Source organism: Tupaia chinensis, unplaced genomic scaffold, assembly GCF_000334495.1.
Source record: "Tupaia chinensis unplaced genomic scaffold, TupChi_1.0 Scaffold149501_1, whole genome shotgun sequence".
Lineage (NCBI taxonomy): Eukaryota > Metazoa > Chordata > Mammalia > Scandentia > Tupaiidae > Tupaia > Tupaia belangeri.
In genome coordinates this window covers 1,532,640-1,551,870 of record NW_006209345.1, presented here as the reverse complement: position 1 = coordinate 1,551,870, position 19,231 = coordinate 1,532,640, and the positions used below count along the sequence as shown (strand labels likewise).

At 51.0% G+C, this 19,231-nt stretch overlaps 1 protein-coding gene across 1 annotated transcript in view; it reads left to right on the top strand.

The window, feature by feature from the left end:
- The window catches only part of TPCN2 (two pore segment channel 2), a gene marked incomplete in the record, with an annotated part of 37,705 nt that overhangs the window by 3,972 nt on the left and 14,502 nt on the right, over positions 1 to 19,231 (top strand). The window contains 13 exon segments of the mRNA XM_014585326.2: positions 1,985 to 2,049; positions 2,673 to 2,749; positions 3,145 to 3,322; positions 4,342 to 4,458; positions 8,146 to 8,252; positions 9,161 to 9,233; positions 9,831 to 9,930; positions 11,075 to 11,140; positions 11,598 to 11,662; positions 12,544 to 12,644; positions 13,223 to 13,304; positions 13,498 to 13,584; positions 18,952 to 19,059. Of these exon segments, the coding sequence (XP_014440812.1) occupies positions 1,985 to 2,049; positions 2,673 to 2,749; positions 3,145 to 3,322; positions 4,342 to 4,458; positions 8,146 to 8,252; positions 9,161 to 9,233; positions 9,831 to 9,930; positions 11,075 to 11,140; positions 11,598 to 11,662; positions 12,544 to 12,644; positions 13,223 to 13,304; positions 13,498 to 13,584; positions 18,952 to 19,059 (1,226 nt within the window).

Genomic DNA, 19,231 nt, shown 5'->3' with positions numbered 1-19,231 from the left:
TTTAAATTTTTTTTTGCCCCTTTGAACATTTTGGGGTTTTCTCTTTTTTTTTTTTTTTTTTTGCTATAGGGCGAGTGCGCTCGCCAGACAGACAGAGAGAGACATAGAGACAGAAAGCGAGAAATCACCCCCCAGAGGGGATGGTCATGCCGCAATCCCTTCTCCTCCATTCTCCTCTCAGGAACTTGGGCACACACGCACATGCGCCCGGCATGAGTTTTAAGCCACCGGGTCCGGGACGCGAACCGCGGTCGACTATGTGGGAGTCCAGCGACAGAGCCATTACGCTAACTGCTGGTTCCCAGCATTTTGGGGTTCTCAAGGTGAGCCTTGTGGTCATGCACATGGGGAAACGAAGACCTAGATGGAGGAGGGCATTTTCTCTAGGTGACACAGCAAGGCTGTGGCAGAGCCAGGATGGGGTCTCCCACGAGTGGTTCACACAAACCCTGAGGACAGGATCTGCTGCCTCCCCAGGGATGGTGGGCAGAGTGGGTGGCAGAGGCCCAGAGCTCTGCCCAGGGTCTAGTACGCTGCCTGCCCTATGCGCACGTCACTGCATTGTCTGGGTACAGCTGTGGGCCCCAAGGGGCCAGATGTAAAAGTGGAATTGAAATAGGACCTCATTTCCAAGCCCTGATCTGTGAGCTACCTGCGGGCTCACAGACCTTGGTCTCCCAGGGCCCCAGCTATGCCCTCTCTCCTGGCCGTGGGAAGTGTGGACTTCAGCCTCTAGAGTTCTCTGTCACTGTGAGCTTCGGCCTCTCATGCTTTTTTTTCTTTCTTTGCCGAATAGCAGCTTCTGCAGTAAAAGCTAGTGAGATGGCACATGCCCATGATGCAGGTGGTAAGCCCAAGCCCACAGTGACCAACTGGCCATGCTCGTTCATTGCTCCCTCGTGGATGAGGAGCTTTTGAGCAGGCTGGGGTACTGGGATGTGGCTTTTGTGCCAGCCTTTCCTGAAAGCCTCTCATTGTTAGGAGACAACCACCACCCTTATCCAGGCCCACTGGGAGGCTCCACCCTGCCTGGCTACAGTTGGTGATGACCACCCTTTGTCAAGGACAGCACTGGCAGAGGAGTGGGTGCCTTGGGCACTCCCTCGGCTCCAAACCCAGGGGTGATTTGGTGGGGTCACAGTAGCCTGACTCTCTGAGTCATGACAGTGACAGGATGGACCGTGGTAGTTCTTGGTACAGATTCTTCCAGCTTAGGATAGTTAGACTTACACTTTTTCAGTTTTGCAGTGGGTTTATTGGGAAATAACTCCAATGTAAGTCGAAGAGTGTCTGTGTTTTAATGAGGCATTCTGGTGGCACCTGTAATATAAATGTCAGTTTCATGTGTCAGTGTTAAATCATGGTCTTATTTGATGGGAGGTAAGCAGGAAGTGTTACTGATCTTGCATTCGAAGACAGTGGGGTGCAGCATCCCGACAAAGGCCGCACAGGAGGCTGGTGGAGGAGCTGGGCTGAAGAGTACTGACAGCCTCCTGTTTGCTGGCCGCACACGGTTTCCCAGCCCTAGCAGGGGGCTCTGTGTCCCTACACTCCACATTGCACCTCACAGTTTGCTCCTAGAAGTTGAGTGGGGTGGCCACTAAAACCCATTTGACAGAAGAGCCGTCCTGCAGTCTGTACCAGCATTTGGGGGAGCTGGACTAAACTCTGAGTCTGGTGTCAGGGCTCTGAAGAACATGGCTGGAGGTCCTGTGTCCTGTTCACCCTGTCCCCTGAGCAGCGGCAGCTGTGTGGCTCAGAGCTACTTCTCTGGGCCTGGTGCCCTTCTCTGGTTGGGATTCTGCCCTGGGTGGACACAGTGCTGCTGAGTGGGAGCCCTGTCTTCTGGGCAGGGTGGGAGGCATCTCATCATACCACAACTTGGGAGAGAACCATAGCTGCTTCTTTCCTTAGTGATCATTGTCCTGTAGGGGTGAGGCCCTGTGACCTGCTTAGCCACTCAATGTGTTCTCTCTGCCCTCAGGTGCTGTGGCCAGGCAGGACCTCTGCATCGACCAGGCTGTGGTCTTCATTGAAGATGCGATCCAAGTGGGTGTTGCCTGCTCCCAGCTTGGTCTGGGCTCATCTTGGAGCTGTGTGGGGACTGGATGATCATCGCTGGCCGAGAGCCTGCCTTAACCCTCCTTCCTCACTGTCCTGGGGCCAAAGCTCAGTTGCTGGACTGTGGGGCATGGCTCTTCTCAAATACTCATAAAGGAGCCATCTTCCTCTGATCCTGAATTGGCTTTTCTGGTTTTCCTCATACCGAGTCCTGTGGTGGGCTGCCTTGTTCTAGGTCCCAGGTGTGGGCAGGCATCCTGGAGGATGACACAGTTGCATTGGCCTGGGAGGGCTGACTTTGCACAGATCAGGAGAGAGTGCCTTACGGGACCAAGGGCGCAGCTGGCCCTTTCAGCAGACGTTTTCCGAGTGTCTGCTCAGTGCACCTGCCTGCCCAGTTGTCCAGCTCTTGAGCTGTTGGTCTCCGTAGCTTATCAAGGTTTGAGCTTGCTGGGTTGGGTGGAGGGGCACCTGGTTCACATGCTGAAACAAAGCCTGCCTGTTTTGGGGTGTGAAAGGTAAGCTGTGTGGCTGTGTGCATCGTGGGGGCACAGGTCAGGGGGAACAGTCCCCCCAGCTGCTCATGCCACTTGTGTGACCTTTGCTTGCAGTATCGTTCTATCAACCACCGTATGGATGCCCGCTCGATGTGGCTTTACCGATGGTATTACTCCAACATATGCCAACGGTGAGAATGCACCCTGTAGAACTTGAGTTTACACAGACTCGCTTGGTGGGGATCTGGCCTCACTGTGCTGGGATCACACCTAATTTCAAGACCCCTACAGAGGGGAGGGGGCTGATACTTTCCCTCCTTGCTGGAGAGTCTAGCTTTTAGACAGAGGGCTCCTTTGGTGATAAGGGGTTCCTGTCCAGAACTTTTGGGTCAGCCAAAGGTATTGAGTTTTGACCATCTTAGTGTTTTTAACCAGGCGCAAGTGACCACAGCTGGGAAATGCCAGCTTCTACCCTCTGGGCTGTGGGATCCGTCTCTTCCCCTTCCAGGCATCCTGCCTGCTGCCCAGTCTTTGTCCTAGAGGAGGTTGGCTCCTGCATTTTAACCAGTTTTTGTCTTCGTTCTAGGACTTTGGGCTTTGCCATCTTCCTGATCTTGGCTTTGGCTTTTATTGAGACCCCTTCCTCGCTCACTAGAACTGCAGATGTGCGCTACCGCTCCCCTCCCTGGGAGCCTCCCTGCGGCCTGACCGAGAGCATCGAGGGGCTCTGCCTGCTTCTCTTCGTGGCTGACGTCTCTGTGAAGGTGAGGTGGGTACTGGGTCGTGCCTGAGTCCTGGTGCCTGGGGCGCTCCCTGCCAACTCCAGGCAGAGCTTCTGAGCCTTGGCAGAACCTGGGGAGCCTTAGTGATTTTCCAGTGAGGCACGGAGGGGTCAGTCTTGCTGTGGGCCACATATTCTGTTGTTCTCATCAAGTAGTGATTCTACCCTAGAGTCCTTTCCCAGTGTGAGGTGTTGCTCCAGGCTGCAACCTTCCTGCAGGGTCAGCCTTGGTGTTCCTGGGCCTGGCACTGGGCTCACATGGCCTCCCAGTCATGTGCCTTTGCTGGGTGCCTGCTTTGCCCCGCAGTCCTGTGTGGGAGGGACGGATTGCGTGCTGACTGTAAGGGGTGTGGCTGGACCTTGCTGTGTGTGTGGCTGCAGGCCTCAGCCATTTCTTATTTCTTCTTTCTTGGCTCATAATGTGGTTAGGAGGTCTGGGGTTTTTTAAACGGGAACTGAAACTGGTGAGAAGTTACCATGAATGATTTTTGAATGGATGGCGCATTGAAAAGTCTTGAAAGGTGAAAGCAGACAACTGTTTATCTGCAAGCCTTCACCTCTGGGGGTCTTCTTGATGGTGGGAGATGGCAGTTAGATGAGGGAAGAACAGATACAGCCCTACCCTCACACACTGCCTCGCTGTAGTGGCCGAAGCGTGTCCATTGAAGGCTTATACTATGTCTTTTCCAGAATGCATTCCCACGCCTTCTCATTTTAGCAACACAAGCTGGTTAGTCATGTAGGCAGGAACTTGGGAACCGATGAGGAAACTGAGGCCAGAGAGGTGAAGTGTTACATAGCCTGAGTTCCTCATGGGCCTGGCTTTCCAACCGCTGCTCTGCTACCTGCTCTCCTGCAGTGTTAGGTGAAGTCCATGCTTGGTGAAGCTCTTCTGTCTTGGCCGCCCTGATCCTTGCTCATGTGCACTGATGCCATCTGGCTGGCTGCAGGGCCAGTGTCTGTCTGTGTGACTGCTCACTGGCTCACTCATCTGTTTTGCAGGGTTATCTGGTTGGGTGGGCAGAGATCTTGAAGAACCTCTGGCTGCTGGCCTACCTCGTGGTGCTGGTCGTGTCTCTGATGGACTGGACTGTGTCCCTGAGTCTTGTCTGTCGGGAGGTAGGTGCATAAGCATCTCCGAGATGGGGCAGGGAACTCTGTGGAGTTGTAAGTGCTTAGTGCAGCTGCCTGGGTGAGTGATGGGGTGGCAGGTGTGTAAGTCTTAAGCCTAGAACCATCCCATTTCCCTGCCCAGCACTGTCCAACTCTTTGTGCACTTCCATCACCCATTGGCTAAGGAGCCTTGTGCCCATCTTGCTGATGGAGACACGAAGGCCTAAAAGAGCACATGGTTTTGCTTGGGTTTTGCTTGGGTTGTTCTGTAGGTGAGTGGAGGAACTGGATGTAAGTTTCAGGACTCCTAATTCCTGGCTCTCCACTTTTTAGCTGAATTCCTCTACTGCCTCGATTTCCCATGAAAGTGCCGCCTCAGGGCCTCACCGTGCCCAATAGTCATATCTCCAAAGCTCTTTGAGGCCTGACAATAAGAAAACCCATATACTTGGCCACCCTCTAACCTCTCTGACCACAGCAGCTCTGTTTTCCTTAGAACATGCTGAAACACCTCCCTGTGGTTTGGTAGAATAGAGCTGTGAAAGGTCTGCTTGGGGTCAGCCCAGTCAATCAGAGTTTGTCCAAGAAGCAGAAACCCATCAGATGCTGTGGTAGAGAGAACTGAATGTAGACAGTCCCCCACTTAAGAGGGATCATGATTTTTCTTTTTCCTTTTTTTGTTTAATTACCAGAAGACCTGGGTGCTTGTCCTAAAGATAGATAGAGGGAGAGAGGGAGAGGGAAAAAACACCCTCCAGTAGGGCATGGTCATACTGCAATCCCTTTTCTATTTACTCATCTTGTCAAGATTTTGGGCTTGCCTGTATATACATGCAGCTGGTGTTTTTAATTTTTAAAATTTTTTTTTTATTTTTGGAGAGGTTTTTGCTCTAGGGCGCGTGTGCTCGCCAGACAGACAGAGAGAGATAGAGAGATAGAAAGTGAGAAATCACCGCCCAGGGGGGATGGCCACGCTGCAATCCCTTCTCCTCCATTCTCCTCTCGGGATCTTGGGCACGCACACACATGTGCCCGGCGTGAGTTTAAGCCCCTGGGTCTGGGACTCGAACCGCGGTCGACTACGTGGCAGTCCAGCAACATAGCCATTACACTAACTGCTGGTCCCAACAGCTGGTATGTTTTAAGCTGCTAGCGCTGGATTGGAAGTGCAGTTGGCCATGTGGATCTGACTCTCTTAACTGTGAGGCCATGGGGCTGGTCCAGATTATGCTTTTTCAATTTTACCATGGCGTGAAAGTGATATACATTCAGTAGACACCATACTTGGAGTATCCACACAACCATTAAATTGTCCACTTTCATTACAATATTCCATGTATTACATGAGATATTTAATGTTTATTTATAATATGGGTATAGAGTATGATGGATGTAGTCTAGGCTAAATGGTGGTGTTCGGTAGGTTAGGTGTAGTTAAGTGCGTTTGCAGTTTAGGAACTGTGATGGGTTTGAGGGGACGTATTCCTTTAGTAAGTGGGAGTATGTGTACAGGGACTTAACCGATAGTCAAAAAAGTGGAATACAGAGAACAACAGGAAGGGGCCCTACCCCATCTAGGGCAACAAAGGGAGGAAGTTGGGGTTATCTATGCCTGGAAACTCAAGGGAGGGACCCGCAGAGCTGGGGCTCTGTCCTCTGACCTCTGGGAGGAGCACTGCCGGTGGATGGGTGCTAGTCAGTGAGGGGAAAGGAACGGTCTCACCAACTCCTGCCTCACAGCCTCCTCCAGAACCCAGATTGGCAGGCTGGACCTAACAGGGAGTATCTGCTGAAGGGGAGCTACAAAGAGGTTTCTGGGGGTGTCCGTGCCCCAGCAGCTTGGCCGTGCTGGGAACAGCATGTACCCGCTCAGCAACCAGGCATGCCTTCGTTTCCATGTGAGAACTCAACAGCTTCCTGCCTTTTCCCTCAGAGTTGTAGCCCTTCCTTCTACAAAGGAAGAGCTCTGGTATCCTCCCCAGGAAGGTGGGCAGGAACAGCCCTGCAGCCAACCATTTCTGAGTGACGGTCATGGTGTAGGTTGAGTATCTGTAATAAAAAAATCTGAACTTGAAAATGCCTCATAATCTAATTTTTTTTTTTGAGATGTTTTTGCTATAGGGCATGTGTGCTCACCAGGGAGACAGAGAGACAGAAAGCGAGAAATCACCCCCTGGGGGGATGGCCACGCCACCATCCCTTCTCCTCCATTCTCCTCTTGGGATCTTGGGCATGCATGCACATGCGTCTGGCGTGAGTTTAAGCCACTGGATCCGGGACTTGAACTGCAGTCGACTATATGGGAATCCAGTGACATAGCCATTATGCCAACTGCTGATCCCCAGAATCTAATTTTTGAGTGCTGATGTGACACCACAAGTTGAAAAATTCCACCCTGACTTCTTATGATGGGTCATAGTCAAGATACTACAATATAAAAATTGTGCAAAGTGAGGTATATTGATAATTAAGGCACTGGACTCCCACATAGCTAACTACAGTTTGAGTCCTGAATCTGGCGGCTTTTCTCTATTTCTCTTTCTCTCTGGTGAGCGCACGTGCCTTATAGCAGCAAATTAAAAAAATAAATAAATTTAAATGAATACTTTTTTTAAAAAATGAAGTTTATGTGAAACATAAATGAATCTTGTATTTAGACTTGGGCCCCATGCTGAATATGTCTCATTATGTGCAAAAACTCCAAATTAAAAAAAAAAAAATAGAAATCTGAAATTCTTCTCAGTCACCTGCCAGACTCTAGGACTCCTGAGGCCCAGGAGTGTAGCCCAGGGAGGCCCAGTAGGCCTTGGGACTGGTCAGGCATTGTGAAGGGCTTGCTCTGTGTGGGGGCTGGCGTACGTACCTCTGTGGTCAGGGCCCCTTGTCCTGTGGGATGTCATGCTCTGGAGTGAGAGGTTACCAGCATGTAAGAAACACCAGGCACAGACTGTAACTCCAAAGTGCAGTGGGTGCCATGATGGAAAAGAATTTAAAGCAGTGCTAGAGGAGGTGATGTTGTCCTAGCCAGAAGACCAGGGTCAAGCAGCCCGCTGAGCTGACTGGCAAGCTGAGCGTGGGGGGCAGTGGGCCCGGGTGGGGCTGGAGTCCCTGGTGGGCCTGGCAATGTGGATCTGTTGGTTATAGTCAGAGCTGTGGGCAGCCACTGGAGGATTTTGGTTTTGTTCGGAGAACTGACAGCTCTGTATTCTAAGGTATAAAACGTCGAGTCAGATGTAAGACTGGGCTTGAGAGTTTTGAGATTGAACACAGGAGTCCAAGGCATTAGTGAAGGACTTGAAGTCATGAGGGTGGATGAAAATGAATGAAGGGTATGAGGCCAGGAAGAGGAGAGGAGTGGGCATGTGGGGGTCAGGCAGTGGAGCAGTTGTTTGCGGGCACTAGAAGCCCCAAGAGGCAGCTGAGTCTGATTTGAGAGTATGAGGCAGGACAGAAAGGCACTCATGGAGATTAGCAGGGAGTTCTCGCAGTGGTCTCAGTGCCAGGAGGGGAGGATGGGCTGGGATAGGAGCATGGCCTGGCCTCAAGCCAGCTTTGCACCCCAAGCCCTCCGGGATGAGCCTAGTGCTCCTGGTGCAGCCCCCATATGCTGGGGTCTCTGGGACTTGTCCTACCTGTGATCTAAGGTGTGGAGTGGCACTTGAGAACACAGATGCCATTCCTGGTCTCTTCCAGCCCCTGCGGATACGCAGGCTCCTCCGCCCCTTCTTCCTGCTGCAGAACTCCTCAATGATGAAGAAGACCTTGAAATGCCTTAGGTGGTCGCTGCCAGACATGGCCAGGTGGGCATTTGGTGCCCAGGGTTTGCAAGGGTGGGGCCCGGTTCTTTCTGCTTTGGGCTCTGTGGTTGGTGGGCGGGACCCAAGGGGATGCCATCAGTAGCTGAGTGCTCAAACCTGAGATGTGGCCTGTGAGGCCTGTTGGGTGCTTACAGCCTGGCTCCCTCCCTTGGCCTGGGGCTTGTCTGGTGACAGAGGCCGGCACTCTGGGGTCTCTGTGATTCCACTGGCCCCTTTAGAGGTCTTGCTGCAGACCTGCTCCCACTCCAACCAGGACAAAGGCTGCTGAGTTCTATAGATGCTCCCCTCTGCCCTCCATGACCACTCTCCTCCCTCCTGCTGTCTCTTTCCACCCCCATGTTGGCATTTCCATGCACTAGCTTAGATTTTATAAAGCTAAGTTGGCCCTGATGTCATCTCTACTTGGGAGCCCTAGTGGTCCTGTCACCAACATTCAGGGTTCTCTGGGCCCAGCCCCAACTCTCCCCTGACCCCTGCTGCTCTTGGCTCCTACCAGTAGGAATGTCACCAGGTCTTCCCCTCTGCCTCAGGTCCCTCCCCTGTTACCTTACCTGGCCACCCCCCTGAGCCATCCAGCTCGGGAGGATGGAAACATTCTTTCCCTGCTGGTGAGTGTCCTGAACTCTTGGGCCCCTGGGTCATTCCCCAAGTCCCTGGGCTTGCATTTGTCCTGACAATGACAGAGGACTCTGCTGGGACAGGACCAGATTTGCCTTCTGGATTCATGGGCTCAGCATGAAAAAGATTCTTGGGGAGAGGAAGGGACCAGGCTCTTTGAATGCTCCTGTTACCAATCCAGGCGGCGGTCAGCTGTCCCTGGCTTGCCCCTGCCACTGGGTCGTGGGCTGTGGGCAGTGCATGTCCAGTCCTGAGTGCCACCTCTCCCCCAGTGTTGGGCTGCTGCTGACGATCCACCTGTGCCTCTTCACCATGTTTGGGATGCTGCTGTTTACTGGCGAGAAGGTGAGCACCCGCGGCCTTGCAGTTTCCACCCTCGCTGACTCTGTGAGACTCTGCCTGTCAATAGTTCTTAGGCTGACAGATTGATGACTGGGTTGGGCTGTCTGCCAAGACAAGTAGCCAGGAAGTCAGTGGTATCTCACCTTGGTCCAGGTGTCTGTCTTCAAAGACCCACAGTGCTCTACCTCTGCCCAGGTCATCTGTCTGTGCAGAGGTAGAGCACTGTGTCTGTCTCTTCATCCCACTCCCCATTTCTGCTTCCTGCCTCCTCCATGCTCCCTGGTTCATCCTTTCATGAACTATGACTGCCCAGGAGGCTGCCGAGGACTTCTCACCATGTCTCTGAGCATGTCTGCTTCCATAGCCAGCGCCTGTGTGGGGTGTGGTCTCTCGGATGCCTGCTCTTGTGCCCACACATCCAGAGATTGGTCCTGTCTGACCTGAGCTCACAGCCTGCTGGGAAAGTAGGGGGAGATGCAGGCAGGACAGCTGAGTGAACTGTCCTGACTGTTGGGTCCTGGAGCTTTGTCACCTTCAGGCCTTAGTCCATGAAGTGAGACCCAGACGGCTCCCCAGAGCTGCCACATCTGCTTTCAACAGGACAATGGGCAGGACAAGGAGAGGCTGACATACTTCCGGAACCTGCCAGAAGCTCTGACTTCTCTGCTGGTGCTGCTGACCACTGCCAACAATCCCGACGGTGTGTGAAGAGCGAGGGTGGAGCTCTTGGGGGTGGGCTGGGTGGGAGGGTGCAGCAATTCTGGTATGGGGGGGTTTGGGGAAAAGAGGTGACATGGATTCTCTCTTCTTCCCTTTTCTCTCTCTCTGTTTTTAGTTTGCATAGGGAGTGTGTACTTGTTGCGGGGGTGAGAGAGATAGCACACTCCGGGAGGGGGTAGTGGTCACACTGCAGTCCCTTCTCCTCCGCTTTCTTCCTGAGATTTTGGGCATGCACGCATATACGCACATGTGCCTGGCGTGCCTTTCAAGCTGCCAGGTCCGACACTTGAACCGTGCAGTCAGCCATGTGGGTCCAGCTGCCTTGACCATCAAGCCACGGGCTGACTCTTCTTTTCTCTTTATTTCATTTTTTTCCTTTCCCCTTTTTCTCTTTTCCTTCCTCTTTCTTATTTTTTCCCCTTTCTTTTGATTTTGCTCTTTTGCTTTTCTCGCACCTTCCTTTCTTTGTTTCTTTTTCTCCATGTCTCCTACTCTGAGAAGCTAAGAATGGACAGTGTTTTTTATGTGGCGACAAGTGGGACTGGTTGGTGGAGTCTCTGGTGGCCTGCCTGCACTTTCCCCATGCTGCCCAGGGCCCAGCTATGGGTGTTGCTTGGCATCATTGTGTGAGACACCGGGATCTTAATGGCCATGATGTGTACTGTGTGGGGTGCCCATGGGTCCCCTGGCTTATCAGGTGTGGGGTGTGGCCAGGATGGGGGGCCATAGTCCTTCGGGGCTTGCTTGTGGTCTGGCCATCTTGCTGATGCCTTTCATACTGGGCTTCGGAGTGGTCACTGGCCACAGGCCACAGAGGCCTTCCTGGGAGGCAGCCTGGGAGCTTCCACACCCAGGGAGAGCTGAGCTGTGTGGGTCGCTGCAGGAAGGCGGATTTCACCTCAGCCTAGGAGATGGGTGTCCTTGTCAGGTAGAAAGTTCTCTGTCGTAGAGGCTGCGTAAGCAGAGTTGTAAAGATCGGATTTTAAACAGTTCTCTTGCCACAGCCGTCTTTTCTGTTGGGGATGCGCGTGCTGCCGTGGGTCATGCTGGGTCAGGACGTGGTGCGTCAGTGAGGTGCTGAGCCCGTGAGCGCGTGTTCAGTCCCTCTGCTTTCCTCTCTTCAGTGATGATTCCTGCGTATTCCAAGAACCGGGCCTACGCCATCTTCTTCATAGTCTTCACTGTGATAGGTGAGCGCAGCCTGGTCCCTGTGGGTCCCTGGGCCAGGGTTCTTCACTCCGTAGCCAGATCCCCAATCTCAGATGTGGGGCATGGCCAGGACTGGCAGAGTGTGCCTGCCCCCACCCTGGACTCCATCAGTTCCCTCCCACCTTGGCATGTGGTCTGTGGTCATCGATGGATGATGTGTCCCTGCCATGACCGAGGACAAGACATGGAGGCTGCCTGGCAGGAGCGCTTCATGAGTCACATGTCCTGGCACTCCTAGCCCACATCTCATGCTTGCTGTGCCAACCCTCTGGGCCCCTGAGTGCCACCCCTAGCTCTGGGCCATACTCAGGGTTAGTTTTGTTGTTGCCCCTGCCCATGGAGGCCCCTTACCTGTGGGGGATCCTGCCCTTGGAGGCCCCCTACCCATGGAGGTCCTCTGCCCATGGAAGCCTCCTGCCCATGGTTTTTCCTTTGCAGGGAGCTTGTTCCTGATGAACCTCCTGACAGCCATCATCTACAATCAGTTCCGGGGCTACCTGATGGTGAGCCAAGCTGCTGCCCTGCTGGGTGCCTAAAGGTGCTCTGGAAGCCAGGCAGGGTGTGACTCGAGCTGACCAGATGAGTGGTCTCTTAGCCTTGCTGGCCAGGCCCCTGGTGAGGGGGCATGGGAGTCACCCACTCTTATAGATGGGTCTAAGAATATACTGTGTGACAGGGACCAACAGTTAGTGTAATGGCTTTGTCGCTGAACTCCCATGTAGTCGACTGTGGTTCAAGTCCTGGACCTGGTGACTTAAACTCATGCCGGGTGCGTGTGCGTGCATGCATGCCCAAGATCCCGAGAGGAGAGTAGAGGAGAAGGGATTGTGGCAAGGCCATCCCTCCTGGGGGAGGGGGTGATTTCTCACTTTCTGTCTCTCTGTCTCTCTCTGTCTTTCTGGCGTGCACACGCACCCTATAGCAAAAACCTCTCCAAAAAAAAGAATATACCGTGTGTCACTGCCTTAGCCACCAAAGGTTCCCTTCCCTACCTCCTACCCTCTTAGAGGAAATAGCCAGAGAGGGCAGCTCCCAGGGTAACTAACCCTAAATCTCCTTGTGGAGGAGCTGAGGACCTCAAATACCAGAGAAGAAACCAGTCCTTTAGTGAGTTAACAGTAAGCTGCTGCTAGGCTCTGAGCCAGCTGGGCCTTGGTTGGCTCTTTCCTCTGAAGACCGTTCCCTAGAGTCTGTGACAGTCCTCTGATGCCTGGGAGATATGGGACTGCTCCCAGGCACTTTTCAGGTGGGCGGGCTTTGAGGCTGCCCAGGCACCCCTCCTCACCCTGCCTTTGCCCACTCCCTTGGGGAGGGAGGAAGGGATGGGAGTACTTGTGCCCAGGAGAGGACTGGGCAGGGCCCCTCAATGCCATCCTCTCTGCAGAAATCTCTCCAGACTTCGCTGTTAAGGAGGAGACTGGGGACCCGGGCTGCCTATGAGGTCCTCTCCTCCATGACGAAGGAGGGAGAAGCTTCCCCTCAGGCGTGAGTGCTGGGATGGGCCCTCTTCTCCCTGAGGAGGTGGGGGCTATTGCTGCTCTTGCTCTGTGGGGGTGTAGGGTGGGGCTGAGTGCACTCCCAAGTACCGGCTGGGCTGTGCTCCCTGCTGGCTGGCACCAGACTTAATGCTCTATTTGGAATCATAAATACCACCTTGTCCTGGAGCTCTTAGGTCCTGAAGTGCTTGCATCTGAGCCAACTCTTGTAGGTGTGGGACTCATTGGTGCCTGGGCAGCTCCCGCTCTGCTGTCCTGTTTGTAATGAGTGCTGAGGGTTAAGGGATGTGGCGATGGAAGATTTTGAGCTGAATGCCTGGGTGGCATTTGCCACTCTCTAAAGATGACAGCAGTATCTCCCTCGGGATTTCAGACACTGGGTGACCATAAGTGCCTGCAGAGCTGGTCCATGGCACATGCTCCTTAGAGGCTCTCATTTTGCTCAGGGCTGTAGACTGCATTCATGACAAAGCTCAGGCCAGAAGCCAGGGCTGGAGAGTCCAGGCTGGGTGCTAAGAGGGTCTGAACTGGCTGTACTCATTGATGCATGGGTTCTTCCCCCTGCAGGGTTGGGGTGAAGCCCCAGAATTTCTTGAAGGTGCTTCATAAAGTTCAGCTGGATGGTTCCCACAAACAGGCCATCATGGAGGTAGCTGCTTCCCCTCTGCCTGCCCCAGTTTGCTTCTGGACTCCTGCCGGGAGATCATCTTGGCTAGAGGCACTTTTCAGGACCTGGTGTAGTTTCTGCATGCTCAGCCCCAGTGGGTGCGACTGGGGAGGCTTAGCTTCTCTGGGCCTTTCTTCTCGTTGGCCTGGCTGACCTGTGCTTCCCTCCTCTGCAGAGAGTACGCTCCTACCACGGTGCCCTGCTGCCAGCTGATGAGTTTCAGAAACTCTTCAATGAGGTTGACAAAAGTGTGATCAAAGAGGTAACTGGAGTGAGCCTGGGACACCTAGCTGGATCTGGGGCCACCAAGGGTTAACGGGCCCTTCATTGATCACCTGGGGAACTGTTACCATGACCAGTCCCAAGACTCACCTACCTAGGGATCTGGCTCCTAGGGTGGGAAATGGGAATGGAGATCCATTTGGTTATTGGAAACGAGAGATTTTGTTGACTTCATGAAATTCACCAAACTTAGGAATGGCTCACGAACTGGCTTGGGCCGAGCCTGGCACAGAGCCTTTCCAATGGATTTCTCTGTTTCCATGACATACTATTCTTTTTCTGTCTGTTCTTCCTTGGAGGCCCAGATGCTGGTCCCCTTGTCTCTTGTCCTTGATGCTTATTTGCAAAGTCACTGGAAGGGTCTTGGTGTCCAGTTCAGTAAAGTATGTTTAAGAGCCTGGAGCCAGTTTATGGAGCAGGTTTCTGGGAGGTGGGATGCTGGGAAACAGCTAAAGTGTATTACCAGGCAGTTTGTGGGGGCAGCAAAGGGCTGCTGTCCCAGCTGCTCAACCTTGAGAGGACCATGCAGGATCCTGGAACTGGGCTGGGAGCAGAGTTGGAGTCAGACATCTGCCAACTGTGTCACTCTGGTATTTGCTTGGTTGGTCACAGCACAGCACAAGCAGGGCAGCTAAAACCAAGATACCTGCAGCCTCCTACTCCTAGAGCCTGGAAGTCCAGGGTGTCTGCAGGTGGTTCCTTCTGAGGCCTCTCCCCTTAGCCTGTAGATGGCATCTTCTCCCTGTGTCCTTACCTTACAAGGTCATCCTGTGTGTGTGTGTGTGTGTGTTCATCTCTTCTTAGAAGGACACACATTGGCCACGCTAATGGCCTCATTATAACTTAAGAACCTCTTTAAGAAGGCCCTCTCTCCTAATGCAGTCACATTTTGAGGACTTCAATCTATGTGGATTTTGGAGGAATGTAATTGAGCCCATAACAACTGTCAGCTGCTCCAGGATCCACTGTCCGCTTCTGTGGCCTCAAGTTCCTATCAAAAGTGGGTTTCTTTTTCTTTTTTTGAGAAGTTTTTGCTATAGGGCATGCGCTCGCCAGAAAGACAGAGGGAGGCAGAGAGATAGAAAGCGAGAAATCACCCCCCAGGGAGGATGGCCATGCCTCAGTCCCTTCTCCTCCACTCTCCTCTTGGGATCTTGGGCACACATGCATACATGCCTGGTGTGAGTTTAAGCCACCTGGTCCGGGACTCAAACCGTGGTCGACTCCATGGGAGTCCAGTGATGTAGCCATTATGCCATTATTTGGGGCTCCCTTCTGGAGCAGTGTTTCTCAGATGTGGCACATACCCCTGGGGCATGGGAGGCAATTGCAGTGACACATCAGCAGGTGACACTTCATATGTTCATGCCATCAAACTTGTCTTGGAATAAGGCTGGGCCATGAAATGCCAACTAAAAGTTGACTTGGAAAATATATTTAGGAAATGTTATCTGGTGCAGGTTTTGTAGAAACTGGAGATGGTCCTTAGACATCAGAAAGTTGGGAAGCACTGTTGGGTACAGATTTTATGTTAGATAATATCCTGGGGCTGGACATTCTTACCTCTTAGCTCAGCCATCAGAGGCTAGGTCTATGTTTTGGCTTTTCCAGGTGTAGGCAGACCAGGGCAAGAAGTTGGTCATCCTCAAGGACTCTGGGAAGACAGTCTTGCTGCTCAGGGTTCCTCTGGGCTGTCTGCCTCTCCCTGGGCCGTTGTGTACTGACCTGCAGGGAGCTTTGGATCCTGGTCATCCAAAGTCGAACATCAATCACCCTCTCCCAGCGTCAGATCTTGATGATGTCTGAAAGGAGGTGCCTCCTCCTATAGTACTGCTGAGGAAGGACAGGTAGCTAATCTTGGTCGTGGCTCTTTGGAGCTAGTCATGCCAGGTATGCTGGGTCAGGGAGGCCCCTTGTGCAGGCCATCCCTGCTCTGCCACGCCTCTCCTATCTGTCTTCTCTGCGGCTTGCTGGATGTTCTCTCTTCCCACATGCCCTGGGGCTAAAGTCCGGAGCTGGGGTTTGAGATGGGAGTTTGGATCCCAAAGGTTTGGGGAGCTGTGATGTCCTTGCCTTGGTTTTATAATACCACCTTCTCCCAAAATACCAAATGTGGGGCAAGGGAGTATTTCATTTCTGAAATGCAGATGCTTCAAAGATCATTAATGTTTGGGGCAGGCTGATGTCATGGGATGTCTAGCCTTCCAGAGAGCCTCCCACATGTGGTCACTGTCCATCATCCTGGCCTTGGTCAGGTAGCTGTTCAAGCTGCAGAGAAGACACCCTGTCAGCTTCTGCAAGAAGTCTATTCCCTTTTTTAAACAAATAATTAATTTTAATTTACATTTTGTCACATCTTTACAGTATACATTTCTTTTTCCAACACAAATATCATGCGTGTTAGTCAAGACAAAGATATTACTATCTACATTATCATCAGCAAATAACTTCTCATTTTTGCCAATTTAGCAAACTTCTACCCATTTTTTTCCATCCTCTTTCTCCTCCCTCTCTTGCATACTAAACTTTATTTTTTCACATTTTATTGATTGACAAAAGATCTTAAAGTGTGGACAAAGCTAGAATCTAGTTTCAAGTGCACTGTAATTTTTTCCTAAAACATTTTTTTCTCTCTCCATTCCCCCTTTTACTAAAGAGAGGTATAAACTAACTTATTTGCAAAAAAAAAAAAAAAAAAAAAGATTAATCTCAGTTTGGCCTATTATTTGCACAAAGCCCCATAATAATTCAATTTTTTATGCAAGGCAGCAGATACTATTGTATTGTTGAACTTATGCAAATAACCATTCTGCCACAAAATAAGAATGCTCACAAATATTTTCCAATTATAGAGGAGTCAGGAAGGGAGAAACGTTTATGTTTCAATTAAAAAAATTCTTTTTCTAACAAATAGCTGAACCCAACAACTCAAAAGAAGACAAAAATCCTTAAATCTGGAAGACAAAGCATAGAAAAAAATCAGTAATGTTTTAGAAAAAAGTTATAGAATTCTATTTCACCAGTTCAGTCCCGTATAATCTCACTTTTGTTGAATTTGCAGTGTTACTGTGGTCCGACCTTTCCATTGACATTCAACATTACTATTGATATTTCAGAACTTGTCACTACCATTAAGTTGGCCTTTCTCTTGGTCTTTTTTTGTTCTCTTGTTTGTTTTGTTTTTCATTTTCCTGATAATAGTACTTACTCCCTTCAGAACTTCTCCAAGAGCTGGTCTGGTGTTGGTAAATTCTTTCAGGTTTTGTTTATCTGAGAGTGTTTTCTTTTCTTTTCTTCCCACATGAAGGATAATCTTGCTGGGTATAGTATTTTTGGTTGAAATTGCTTTTCACTTAACACTTTGAATATATTTTCCCATTTTTTCCTTGCTTGCATTGTTTCCAACGAGAGGTCCGATATGAGCCTGATGAGATATCCTTTGAAAGTAACTTGATGTTTTTCTCTTGCCAGTTTAGTATCTTACCTCTGTCTGTGGTTTTGGTCAATGTGGCTATGTGCCATGGAGAAGGTCTTCTTGGGTTGTTGATTTGATGTGGGGTCCTTTGTATATCTTGGGTCTGGATATTTGAATGCCTCTCTAGGTTTGGAAGGTTTTCTTTCAGGATTTCATGGAGTAGATTATCAATGCCCTAATTAGTTTCTTTACCTTTTGGGATACCGATTATCTGGATGTTTGGGTGTCTAGTGGTATCTAATATTACTTGTATATTATTCTCTTTTTTTTGGAAGTTCTAGGTTTATTTTATTTTTATTTATTTTTTTTGAGAGGTTTTTGCTGTAGGACGCGTGTGCGTGCCAGAAAAAGAGAGACAGAGAGACAGAAAGCGAGAAATCACACCTTGAGGGGATGGCCATGCTGCAATCCCTTCTCTATTCTCCTCTTGGGATCTTGGGCATGCACGCACATGCGCCTGGCGTGAGTTTAAGCCACCAGGTCTCGGTCTCAAACTGTGATCAACTACATGGGAGTCCAGCGACATAGCCACTAATGCCAACTGCTGGCCCCTAGGTCAGAGGTTCTGTCTTCTACATCTGAGATTCGATCTTCTGCATGATCTAATCTGCTTTTAATACTTTCAAGGAAGGTTTTGATTTCCTGTATTATAGCCTTCATCTCAAACAGTTCTGTTTGATTATTTTTTATGGTGTGTATTTCCTCTTTCAGATTGTGGGAGAACTTCCTCATCTCCTGGAAGTTGTCTCTATTCTCCTGCATTTTCTAGAGTTTGTTGTCTCTCTTCTCTTGCATCTCTGTTTGTTACCTTTGCCACTATGAATATCCTAAATTCCTTATCTGACATTTCCATGTGTTCCATTGTGCTGTCTGTGGATGATGAAGGGGCTGTACTTTCCCCTTGGGGGAGAGATATTTTCTTTATTTCCTGTATTTCTTGTGCCTTTGTGGTGGTGGTTTCTGGTCATTTGATGGATTATATGTTACTTCCTACCTTCTGGCTTTTTGCTAGGTTCAAGAAGTCTGTTCTTTTTGTGAAAGGCTTTTTGGGTTAAAAATTGAGTAGTCATATTTTATAGACTATAGAAAAAAGTGGGAAAACTTACTTCACTGTCCCCCTACCTAGAAACAGATGGGGTTATAGTTGGTCTACGGTTACCAGGCAAGCAGGAAGTACCCTGGGGTGCAGCAGGCCCCAGGCTGGCAGCAGGCAGTGGTATGGGTAGGCAGAGGGGTTTGGGTACCAGTGTGGGCAAGTGACCTTTGGGCCTGGTTTCTGTGTGGAGGACTAGGAAGTTGGGAAAGTTATTGGCAGGTCAGGCCACGGCTGTATAGGTCACCCGGGGACCATCTGGGCATCTGGGATAGAATGGCACTGCATGCTCGCTCACACCCCTTGCCCACCAGGTAGTGGAAACTGCAGGAGAACCTTGCCCTCCTGCCAGGTCCCTGTGGCACCCTCTGCTGGGAAGGCTTTGCCGTGCGTTCACTGTAGACTGGGATACTGCCAGGACCTCTGCCATATGGTCGAGCGGGCGCTGAAGTGCAGATTAGGAGCCGAGATGTACTAAACTGATAGTCGCACAAGCGGCTTGGGTCCTGCTTCAGAATGCAATTGAGCTATTCAATTTGATATTTTGGCGTTTTCAGACTTTTCCGCGTGCAGTTATAGACACGTGTGTGTACGTATCTCCTTCTTTTCCGCGTGCAGTTATAGACACGTGTGTGCACATATCTCAAGCTGGATAGACTGGCATAGAAGATAAGGCGGAAAAAAGCTGTATCTCAGAATAAGGGGGTCTAAGACATTTTTTAGGCTGATAGCCACGGCCATCTGCTGGGACGTGTTCTGAGTGTGCGTTTCCTCTGCAGCACCCGCCAAGGCCTGAGTACCAGTCTCCGTTTCTGCAGAGTGCCCAGTTTCTCTTTGGCCACTACTACTTTGACTACCTGGGAAACTTCATCGCCCTGGCAAACATTGTATCCGTTTGTGTGAGTCTGGGTTTGCCCTTGCCCATTTGTGTGGCTGTGTGGGATGGTGCATGGTTCCCAGTCCCTTACTCTGAGGCCTGCCCATCCTCCCGACTGCCAAGCCTGGAGCTGCCATGGCCTTGCCACAGGCTCCAGCACTTAGCCGGGCTGGGGTACTGTA